Genomic DNA, 12147 nt, shown 5'->3' with positions numbered 1-12147 from the left:
CTCCGTGCGCGCTCGAATCTCTCTAATTTTACATTCGTGATCTCCTCGGGAGGTATAAGTAGGGGGAAGCAATATATTCGTACATCATCCAGAAACGCACCGTCTCGAAACCTGGACAGCACGCTAACCGCGATGCAGAGCGCCTCTCTTGCAGAGTCTGCCACTTGAGTTTGCTAAACATCTCCGTAACGCTATCAGGGTTACCAAAAAACCCTGAGACGAAACGCGCCGTTCTTCTTTGGATCCTCTCTGTCTCCTCCATCAACCCGATCTGGTACGGATCCCACACTGATGAGCAATACTCAAATATAGGTCGAACGAGTGTTTTGTAAGCCACCTCCTTTGCTGATGGACTACATTTTCTAAGGACACTCCCAATGAATCTCAACCTGGCACCCGCCTTACCAACAATTAATTTTATATGATCATTCCCCTTCAAATCGTTCCGTACGCATACTCCCAGATATTTTACAGAAGTAACTGCTACCAGTGTTTGTTCAGCTATCATATAATCATACAATAAAGGATCCTTCTTTCTACGTATTCGCAATACATTACATTTGTCTATGTTAAGGGTCAGTTGCCAATCCCTGCATCAACTGCCTATCTTCTGCAGATCTTCCTGCATTTCGCTACAATTTTCTAATGCTGCAACTTCTCTGTATACTACAGCATCATCCGCGAAAAGCAGCATGGAACTTCTGACACTATCTACTAGGTCATTTACATATATTGTGAAAAGCAATGGTCCCATAACATTGCCCTGCTTCACGCCAGAGGTTACCTTAACGTCTGTAGACGTCCCTCCATTGAGAACATGCTGTGTTCTGTTTGCTAAAAACTCTTCAACCCAGCCACACAGCTGGTCTGATATTCCGTAGGCTCTTACTTTGTTTATCAGGCGACAGTGCGGAACTGTATCGAACGCCTTCTGCAAGTCAAGGAAAATCGCATCTACCTGGGAGCCTGTATCTAATATTTTCTGGGTCTCATGAACAAATAAAGCGAGCTGGGTCTCACGCGATCGCTGTTTCCGTAATCCATGCTGATTTCTACAGAGTAGATTCTGGGTTCCCAGAAACGACATGATACGTGAGCAGAAAACATGTTCTAAAATTCTACAACAAATCGACGTCAGAGATATAGGTCTATAGTTTTGTGCATCTGCTCGACGACCGTTCTTGAGGCCTGGGACTATCTGTGCTCTTTTCCAAGCATTTGGAACCTTCCGTTCCTCTAGAGACTCGCGGTACACGGTTGTTACAAGGGGGCGGGGCAAGTTCTTTCGCGTACTCTGTGTAGAATCGAATTGGTATCCTGTCAGGTCCAGTGGACTTTCCTCGGTTGAGTGATTCCAGTTGCTTTTCTACTCCTTGGACACTTATTTCGGTGTCAGCCATTTTTTCGTTTGTGCGAGGATTTAGAGAAGGAACTGCAGTGTAATGAACACGAAGCTGGACATCCTGCGATGCTAGAAATAGGAAATACGGGGCGCAGAAAGTGGGCGCCGGTAGCAGGGCCGAGCGCGTGCGCAAGCGCGGCGTGCAGCGGGCGCGAGGAGTGCGGCGCGTGGCGTGGCTGAGGCAGTCGGCATGGGCGGCCCGCCGCCTGCGGACCTGCAGCTCGAGCTGGAGGTGCTGCTGCCGCTGGCCCTGCGCCGCGCGCACCAGTGAGTAGCCGACCACCCTCACCTCAAATACTAACAGGGGCCATTTAAGGCTAAACGATATCGCTTTTGTTCGAGATAACCACGGAGAACTTATTTTACATCACGTTTTGACATCTCAGATACTTTTCTACACGGCGTGTCCAAATTTAAACGTCTGCTGTATCGCTCCGTATGCCAACTGTATACACAGTTGCCGCGAAGTTGTTCAACCAGTCACTAAAGTCTTCTTTCAGTCCATTATCATTTTCGTGCTGCTTTCCGCTCAAAAAATCCTTCAGTTTTGCAAACGATGGTAGCCACTCGGGGCCGTGTCTGGACTATAAGGCGGATGTTCAAAAACTTCCCACTTCAACTGCCATAGTAAATCCCTCGTCAAAGCAGCAGAATTCGTGCGAGCGTTGTTGTCAGGAAGCACAAAGCCCTCGGACAACAATCGACGCCGTTTATTTTGAATTGTAATCCGTGAAGGGTTTGACACCAGGTCTCTGCACTTATTGTCTATCCTCTAGGCATAAATTCGACGAATAGGATGCGCTTGCGAACCCAAAACACTGTGGTAGTAATCTTTCTGGTGCTCAGAATATGCTTAGCTTCTTTTCCGTTTTGTTGATCGTGGTGAAAGATGATATTCGATTGACTCGAGCGTTTCTCTGGACCTTTATGCAACACCCACGTCTCGCTGTAGTAACAGAGGTTCAAAAACTTCTCGCCAGCCTTGTCGTATCGAGTGAGAAAAGTTACTGCAGCCCTTATTCGTTGTTTCTTGTGTTCATCTGGGAGAAGTCAAGGACGCACCTAGCACTCATTTTTCTATAGCCCAAATCACCAAGAATAATTTTATAAAAAACTAATCTTGAAATTTCAAGAATGCACAAGCCCAGACTATCAAAAGCGTAATTCTTTTGAATTGTTTACTCGATCACTGATTTCCTCATATTGTGTGATAAAACCTTCAAGATAGCTTAATATGTATTTTTATCTATTGCATCGTTTCGCCTACTTCCATCAGCAAATCATTACTTAGACCTCGTAAACCAGTTTCAGTGTCAGTTTCGACAAAACCAATGCTAAACGGTTAGGCACATATTTTACTGAAACTGACACTGGAACTTATTTTACAAATTCTAAGTTTTGATCATATGATGGTAGTAGCCGAAACGACCTAGAGATCTAGACGGTTTTACTTGCAAAATATTCCTAATCACTGGAATCATCCCGGGAATTTATTTCCTTTCTTTCTTCAGTAAGTTGCAACTAAAGAACGACCTTATCGCTCACCGTCATAAATATGCGATCGTCCGCCATTAAGCTTGACGGATCATTTTCGGACTGAAATTTCATACATCACATTTCCATAAATTTCGGTTACCTTTCTGCAAATTTCTATAGATTGGGCTTTTTTTAAAAATTCGAAATACTTTACACTACGAACCTCACACTTCGCGAGACCGTTAATTTTATGACACATTTGAAAATCGCACGGGTAATCCAAAGAGTAGCAATGTGTGCGACACGTGGTGTGGTTGGTCGAGGGGAGAGAATAAATTGCGCGACTCGTCAGTTCAAAACATTCTTTATTTTTAGAATGACCCTCTTAACAGTCTTTCTAGCAGTACAGTTTCATTTATGTGTATTATCTGCCGAATTCGCTCTTATGTCGCTTACACAAACTCTATGAACGACTGATACTGAACCGCATAGTAGGCATCGTTGACCCACAGCTTACCCGCCAGTAGGCCGGTTTCTCACAAGGAAAATCTTGCACTTGCCAAATCTTGTCCCTTACTGAACATACAGAGGAAGGGTATAAAAACCAACAAATAAGAGGCTAGCCTTAGTGCTTTGTGGAGCACACATCATATGCTTTATCAGTTGTAAGTCAAAGTTCACAACATTTATCACTTAGTAATGTATAACTGTCGTCTGAAGAACACCGACTTTAGACACAATGTTTGACTAGCTATCACTTTGTGTCAAAGTGTGTGGCAAGACGTCGTCCTCGGAAATCGGCCCACTGACTCTCCAGCTGCACACCAGTTAACTCTCCACTTCCCTCTGCTGTCGACGCTCTTTTTTTCATTCCCTTTCCTGAGGGGAACTGGAGGGAGAACTTGCACTGTCATTTTCAGCCTTTTGTTGTGCAGGTACAATTCATTTCTTCATTTGTTCAGATTGCACGCTAGAGTCCAATTAATCAGTTTTTACAATACCAAATTTTTGAGTCATATTGAGGTACAATAAAGATACATTAAACTATAATACACTGTAATTTTTCAATAAATACATACTAGAATGCGTTATAGCACTAGGATTAGTGGTGGCATTTAGCAGATTTCTAAGATGATACATTTTCGACTTTGTTTGTTACACTAAATGTTTGATTATTGCAAATTGGTTTAGTGACGTTGTATGTTTGAGATAGAAGGTTTGGTTTTTAGGTGACTGATGTGTGTTTTGGTGTATTTTTGTGTTGTTGCTTTGTTTTTTGTGTGGTTGTGTTGGTGGTGTTCTTTTAGGGTACTACTTCCACTGTTTCTTAACAATGCTATATTGCTTTATAGTGTCCACTACTGGTGGGAAATGAGGATAATTTGCATAACATACAGCTGAACTTAGAGTGCAGTTTACAATTAGAGGGCCTAAGGCCTTGCTGCAGTGGTAACACCGGTTCCAGTCAGATCACGTAAGTTAAGCGCTGTCGGAGTGCGCTAGCACATGGATGGGTGACCATTCGGTCTGCCGAGCGCTGTTGGCAAGCGGGGTGCACTCAGCCCTTGTGAGGCAAACTGAGGAGCTACTTGATTGAGAAGTAGCGGCTCCGGTCTCGTACACTGACACACCGCCGGGAGAGCGGTGTGCTGACCCTCCATAACCGCATCCAGTGACGCCTGTGGTCTGAGGATGACACGGTGGCCGGTCGGTACCGTTGGCCTTCCAAGGCCTGTTCGGACGGAGTTTTACAATTAGATGCTTCTTTAAGCTACTCTCGTGTTTACATTAAGTCCTCCTGTAATCATAGGGGAATAACATTAGTAGCAGAAGTGAGCTGTTACAAACTTTTAGTCTTTCAATCTATGCTAAGTTTTATGGCTAGTTAATTCTGCTGTACATGTGTATGTGTATGCGTGTGTGTGTGTGTGTGTGTTGCGTGTGTTATATGGTTAGTTGCTCTATCTTTGGCTCAAGTGTGGGGGAATTGATATATCGTGAGGTAAGGGTTCCATGGTGGGGGCAAGGCCCTGTATTCTTTTCTGGTGCTGTGCTGTGCCTTACTGTACGCTATGATTAGATATATTTGAATTTTGGTCGTCTGTTTGCTCGCAGTCTTGTCAGGATGTCTTCCATGTCTGGGCGTTTCGTTAATGTGTTTGCTCAACGAGTTAGACAAAATTTCCAGTAGATGTGATGAGTGGCAGCTAGCCCTAAGTGGAAATATAAGTTAATGTGGATGAGTAGGAAGAACAAACCTGCAATGTTTGGATATAGTATTACTAGAGTCCTGTTTGTCACAGTCGAGTCGTGTAAATATCTTTGGGTAACATTTCAAAGCGATATGAAATTGAACGAGCATGTAAGAACTGTGACAGGGAAGGCGAATGGTCGACTTCGGTTTATTGGGAGAATTGTAGAAAGTAGTGTGTTTACATTTTGCGGCGTGCACTGTAGCTGTAGCGGATATAAGCTAAGTACTGACAAACTTATTTGTGCTCTGTAATACAGTTATTAAATTTAATAGATTTCATCGGTGTTGCGTGCCGTTTGTGGCGAAATAACGACTTAATAAACTTTCGTAATCGTTCGCTCGCTGTGTTTTATAGTTTTCAGTGTGTCGAAGTCGTTAATAAATTTTGTGCTTTTGTTTTCAACTGACGTTTATTATTCTTTCTAGTGAAATATTTCAGTAAAATTTTCATTTAGTGTTTTAAATTCGCTTAGTGTTACAGTGGTCGTTTTAATTTTTTGGTTTTAGCTAATAATTTTGTGAAGTCTTGCTGGTATTGGTATCGGATGTGTTGTAGTAGTATTAATACAAGTAGCTGCTTTCTTCGTAGGCACAGGATTTCGAGACCATTATTGTTAGTTCTTAAATAGTTCTGCTGGTAAAACTAACTTTGGTAATGTAGACCTATAGTTTATTTGAGTACCTGTAAAATTTTTACCATGAGTGAAAAGTGTGGGCTCTGTCGTAGGTTTGTGAGTACTGGATTACGGTGTGGGATTTTCATTGGGGGGAATGCAGTGGGGAAGCCAGTGGTCATTTTAGGGAGATCCTCTCCTGGGAATGTACAATCTGTAGTAGAAACAAGTTAATAGACGAGCAGGAGAGCAAGATCTGTGCCCTTTAGGTGCAGTTACAATGCGCAAAGGAGGAACTAGATAGGTTGAGGAGGGTGAAGGGTGGTGGGGAATGGGAACTGGCAGTTGGCAAGAAAGTAGCTAGGAAGAGGAGGTTCTCAGACAGTTTTACTTTGCATACATGCAATAGATACGACCAACTGTCAGAGTTGAGTGGAGAGGAGCTTCGTGTAGCCGTAGATGTAGCGAACTTGCAGCAGTCCTCAGCAATTAGGAGGCCTAGGTTAGTTGCAAAGTCTAGCAGAAAGAAGGTTCTGCTGCTAGGTAGTTCCCACGGTAGAGGTGTGGGCCAGCAGTTGCAGGAAGTGTTGGGGAGTGAGTACCAGGTCACCAGCATTGTGAAGCCTAGTGCAGGGTTGGCTCAAGTGACTGAAAGCATAGTGGAGTTATGTAAGAATTTTACGAAAGAGGATCAGGTAGTGATAGTGGGTGGAGCAGGGAACAGTCTCGATAGGGACGGGGAATATGATGTCAGTGGTGACTTGGCTAAGATAGCTACTCAAACTGGTGGCACTAATGTGCATTTCGTGCAACTGTTTCAGCGTCATGATCGGCCTCACATTAATGCGGCTGTTAGGCGCGTTAATGTGGGGCTGGGGAGGGCACTGATGGCGGAGGGCATGGATCACATCTCAGTGGTGCCAGTTGGGTCTATCAGTAGATGGTGTTTCACTAGGCATGGCCTGCACCTTAATAGGTATGGGAAGGGGGGGCTTGCTAAGCTTATAGGTGACAGTGTAGTGGGTGGTGGTGGTGGTGGTATCACTCATGGAAAAATTCCTGTTGTAGTTGGTGTTAGAGCTGCATCTTTTTTAGACTGAAGTCAGATTATAGGTATACCTGCTTAAAGGAAGTGCCTCTAACTAAGGGCTCACCTCCAGAGGATGTAATGTTTCCAAGTAGAGAAGGAATTAGCATATTTCATCAAAATATAAGAGGTATTAGAGATAAAGTTAGTGAACTGCTAATAGACGTTAACTCTTAAATAATTGGTATATCAGAGCACCACTTAAATAATTTGATAATTCAGAGGCTTCCTTTACCAGGCTACAGATAAGCTGGCTGTTTCTCAAGGAGTTCCTTGCGGGGTGGGGGAGTGGCTCTGTACGTAAAAACGGTATTTCATTTGAGTACATAGACGTAGCACGACACTGCACTGAACAGATATTTGAAAGTTGTGCAGCATTAGTTGAATTTAGTGAAACTAAACTTCTAATTGTTGTTGTTTATAGGTCCCCTAACTCCGACTTCAGAGCATTTTTGCTTAAGCTAGAGAGGGTTCTTGATTCACGTTTTAGGAAGTACCAGAAAGTAGTTATATGTGGTGACTTCAATATTAATTTTGTACCTGATTGTGCAAGGAAATGGATGTTGGTAGATCTCCTAAATTCATAAGATCTGATGCAAACTGTGTTTTTCCCAACTATGGTGCAGGGGAATTGTAGCACAGTCATAGACAATATTTTTATTCATTCTTCATTACTAGATGGGCATTCTGTTAGTAAAAGGGTCAATGGCCTTTCAGACCATGATGCACAAATTTTAACATTAAAAGGTTTTTGTACTCAAACCAACGTCGTATTTAATTACAAACAACGTAGGAAAGTTAATCCAACAGCAATAGAGAGTTTTTCAAAACTTGTCAAGGAACAAGAGTGGCAAGATGTTTATAGTGCCGATAATATAGATGATAAATACAATGCTTTCCATAACACATTTCTCATGCTCTTTAAGAGTTGCTTTCCATTAGAACATTCTAAACGGTGTACTAGCAGTAATGGACAGCCCGGTTGGCTGACTAGTGGGATAAGGGTATTATGTAGAACAAAGCGGGAATTATATCAAAATGTTAGAAGTAGTCACAATCAAGCTACGGTGGCCCATTATAAACAGTATTGTAAGGTGCTTAAAAATGTTATTAGCAAGGCAAAAAGTATGTGGTATGCAAATAGAATAACTAATTCACAGGATAAAATTCAACCCATATCGTCATTTGTGAAGAAAGTGTCTGATCAGCAGCACAAGATTAATTATACGAAGTCAGTTCATAGAAAAAATATTTCTGTTACTGATAAATCAAATATATGTACAGTATTTAACAATCGTTTTCTGAGCTTTGCTGGTGAATTAAATAAAAATTTAGTTTCTACGGGGAATCATATAGCTTTTTCGGCAGATGCCTTTCTGAGATTGAAGGGGAAGATTGCGTCAATAATTAAATCACTGAAGACTAAGGACTCTCATGGTTATGATGGAGTGTCTAGTAGAATATTAAAGTACAGTGCTGCACATGGTAGCCCTGTATTTAGCCATATTTGTAATTTTTCCTTTAGGAATGGTCAGATTCCTAAGCGATTAAAGTACTCAGTAGTAAAGCCGCTTTATAATAAGGGAGAAAGGGATAATGTAGATAATTTTAGACCTATTTCTATGCCATCAGTGTTTGGAAAAGTTATCGAAAAGGCTGTGTATGTAAGGTTAATTGATCATTTTATATCACACAATTTGCTATCAAGTGTACAGTTCGGCTTTAGAAGTCGTTTGACAACTGAAAATGCTATATTCTCTTTTCTCTGTGAGGCACTGGATGGGCTAAACAAAAAGTTTCGAACGCTTGGCGTATTTTTTTATTTAACTAGGGCAATTGACCGTGTTGACCACACAATATTGCTCCAGAAGTTAGATCATTACGGAATAAGGGGAGTAGCTCACAACTGGTTCACCTCTTACTTTAGCAACAGGCAGCAAAAGGTCATTATTCACAATGTTGATAACGGCTGTGATGTGGGATCTGAGTGGGGTACTGCCAAGTGGGGGGTGCCCCAGGGATCAGTGCTGGGGCCGCTCCTGTTCCTTATTTATATAAATGATATGCCCTCTAGTATAATGGGTAACTCTAAAATATTTCTGTTTGCTGAAGACACTAGCTTGGTAGTAAAGGATGTTGTATGCAACATTGACTCGGTTTCAAGTAGTGCAGTACATGACCTCAGTTCATGGCTTGTAGGAAATAAACTAACATTAAATCACAGTAAGACTCAGTTTTTACAGTTTCTAACACACAATTCAACAAAACCCGACGTTTTAATCTCACAGAACGGGCATACGATTAGTGAAACTGAACAGTTCAAATTCCTACGTGTTCAGATAGATACTAAGCTGTCGTGAAAAGCCTACGTTCAGGATCTTGTTCAAAGACTTAATACTGTCATTTTCACTATTCGAACGGTATCGAAAGTGAGTGATACTTCGACACGTAAATTAGTCTACTTTGCTTATTTTCATTTACTTATGTCGTATGGTATTATGTTTTGGGGTAACTCTTCCCATTCTAGAAGGATATTTTTGGCTCAGGAACGGGCGGTTCGGGCAATAAGTGGTGTGAGTTTACGAACCTCTTGTCGACTTCTGTTCACGAGTCTGGGTATTTTGACATTGGCCTCTCAATATGTATATTCCTTACTGTCGTTTCTTGTTACTAATATTAGTTTATTTCCAACAATAAGCAGCTTTCACTCGGTTAATACTCGGCAGAAATCAAACCTCCATTTGGATCGGACTTCCTTAACTCTTGAGCAAAAAGGTGTGCAGTCTACTGCTGCATCCATTTTCAATAAGCTGCCACTCGAATTCAAAAATCTTAGCAGTAATCCACACGCTTTTAAATCGAAACTGAAGAGTTTCCTCGTGGGTAACTCCTTATATTCTGTCGAGGAGTTCCTTGAAAAATTAAGCTGATTCTCGTTGTAATGCTGATAGCGTTTGCTGAACTTATGGACTGATTTTCTTTCAGGTTCATGAACATTTATTTTTATCTGTTATTACTTTTATGTTGTAAGTTCATGTACTGACAAGTTCCATGACCTTGGAGATTTTCTCCTCAATTTGGTCCTACGGAACTTGACATGTAAATAAAAATAAATAACATATAAGGGAGACAGCATATAGGACGCTGGTGCGATCTATTCTTGAGTACTGGTCGAATGTTTGGAATCCGTACCAGGTCGGATTGAAGGAAGACATCGAAACAATTCAGAGGCGGGCTGCTAGATTATATACCGGTAGGTTTGAACAAAACACAAGTGTCACTGAGATGCTTAGGGAACTCAAATGAGAAACCCTGGAGAGAAGGCCACGTTCTTTTCGAGAAACACTGTTGAGGAGATTTAGAGAAACGGCATTTGAAGCTGAATGCAGAACGATTCTACTGCAGCCAACATACATTTGCGCGTAAGGTCCACGAAAATAAGAAACGAGAAATTAGGGCTCATACATGTTCCATACCCGCGAGAATCATCTCATTTTTGAGTCTATGGAACTAAAACTGAATCTTATATAATCTAATATAATCATCTGAGGCATACTCCGCCCCTGGTAGCTGAGTGGTCAGCGCGACGGAATGTCATACCCCACGGCCCGGGTTCAATTCCTGGCTGCTTCGGAGATTTTCTGCGCTCGGGGACTGGGTGTTGTGTTGTCCTTATCATCATCATTTCATCCCCATCGACACGCAAGTCGCCGAAGTTGCGTCAAACCGAAAGACTAGCACCTGGCGAACGGTCTACCCGACGGGAGGCCCTAGTCACACGACATTTACATTTACATTTCCTTGTCTGCCGGCGTGCAGTGAAGTAGTGTCAGTAACAGACTTAATATTTTCTTGTAGTCTCCGTTGTTATTTTAAGAAGTGTAGTAGGGGATATCTATGCATAACAGACATGTGACACGCGTATCAAAACATTGCGGCACGCCATGTATGCCGGACCGAAACTATGGTCTCATGCCGTTCCGTACGCCTGTTGTGCAGACAACCCCGTCGACGTTACGGTACCGCGTTGAGTCTCAGTGCTACTTGGGTAGGAATCCTTCGCTCATCTGAGCTCTGTATACGAAAGTGTGAACAAATACGTTAGGCTTTTTTTATTTTTTGAAGGACAGGTCGGTCGCGAAATGTAGACCACAGTGAAAATGTTTTATTGGCAAAATTTAACTACACCTTTCAGATACTTCTCTACACAGTCGCCGATATGACTTCGACATTTGTCGTAGTGCTGTACCAACAGTCCAGTACCCTCCTCATAGAAGGCAGCCGCCTGTGCTTTCCGTCAGTTCTCTATGCTGGTCTGCAACTCACTGTCTGTGCCAAAATGCTATCCTCATAGCCATGCGGAGACCTGTTGAAGGGAACTGTTCCAGCATGCTCCTTCGTCATTGTAGGGAAACGACAGAACATTTAAATCTGGATTGCCGAGTAGGACACTTAACCTCACTTCTCCCGAAGATTGAGGTTACTGTCTCAACCAGGGCCAACTCGTTCGGCCATAATGTCTGAGCATACAAAGTGTGTTTTATATTCTCGAATACCGAAACACCAACAAATTCAAAATTAAGCATAAACTGATCGAGAGAACATAGGACGCAAAACTTTAGTAAGTGTGTTGTCACTACGGTCCGGAATAAGGGTGAGATGTACTCTCCGCTACAAACCATAATAAATGAAAAATTCTATTTAATGTTTAAACGTAGACTGCTTATTGAAAAGTTCTTCAGCAACAGACAGATTCTCCTCGAAGACTCACGTGCCGTAGCCAGCAGGAACTGCAAGCTTCCTGCTCGAGCAACAGGATCATATCATGAAAGCCCTACCGAAAAGTTCATAGCAGTAGCTATGTTGGCTAGTCACCACACATTCCGTAAAATTTCACATTCCTGTCGACAAGTTACAAAACAATAAAATAGTATCTCCATCATCTCGTCGTTCTTTACGCAACATGAAATATACAGGAGGGAGTGGGGCTGGGAGACAAAACTGTGGGAACAGAACATATTTCCATGCCTAATACAGTTTAGGAAGACCGTTTCCGTTCAAAACAGCTTCTCCTCGTCTAGAAACATATATCTTATATGATTTTCAAAGGAATTTTATACCAGTTTTCCTGCAAAATAGTTGCAAGTACAGGTAAAGATGATGGAGGTGGATAGCGCTCAAGCAACCTTCTCTCCTACGTAGACCACAAAGGCTCAATAATATTGAGGTCTGGTGACTATGATGCGCGGGGAGGGGCGACACTCCCTTCAGCTGTGTGAACGGGCGCCGTGTCGTCTTGGAACACAGTAACACC

The 12147-nt window shown here is 42.3% G+C and overlaps 1 protein-coding gene across 1 annotated transcript in view; it reads left to right on the top strand.

Moving 5' to 3' along the window:
- Positions 1-1591: 1591 nt before the first annotated feature.
- Positions 1592-12147, top strand: part of LOC126297437 (katanin p60 ATPase-containing subunit A-like 1) — a 223111-nt gene continuing 212555 nt past the window's right edge. Inside the window, exon 1 of the mRNA XM_049988279.1 lies at positions 1592-1669. Within this exon, the coding sequence (XP_049844236.1) occupies positions 1593-1669 (77 nt within the window). The 5' untranslated portion in view covers position 1592. The remainder of the gene's footprint in view (positions 1670-12147) is intronic.

Source organism: Schistocerca gregaria, chromosome X (assembly GCF_023897955.1).
Source record: "Schistocerca gregaria isolate iqSchGreg1 chromosome X, iqSchGreg1.2, whole genome shotgun sequence".
Classification (NCBI taxonomy): Eukaryota; Metazoa; Arthropoda; class Insecta; order Orthoptera; family Acrididae; genus Schistocerca; species Schistocerca gregaria.
The sequence above is the reverse complement of the archived record's forward strand: the minus strand, read 5'-3'. Positions and strand labels throughout refer to the sequence as shown.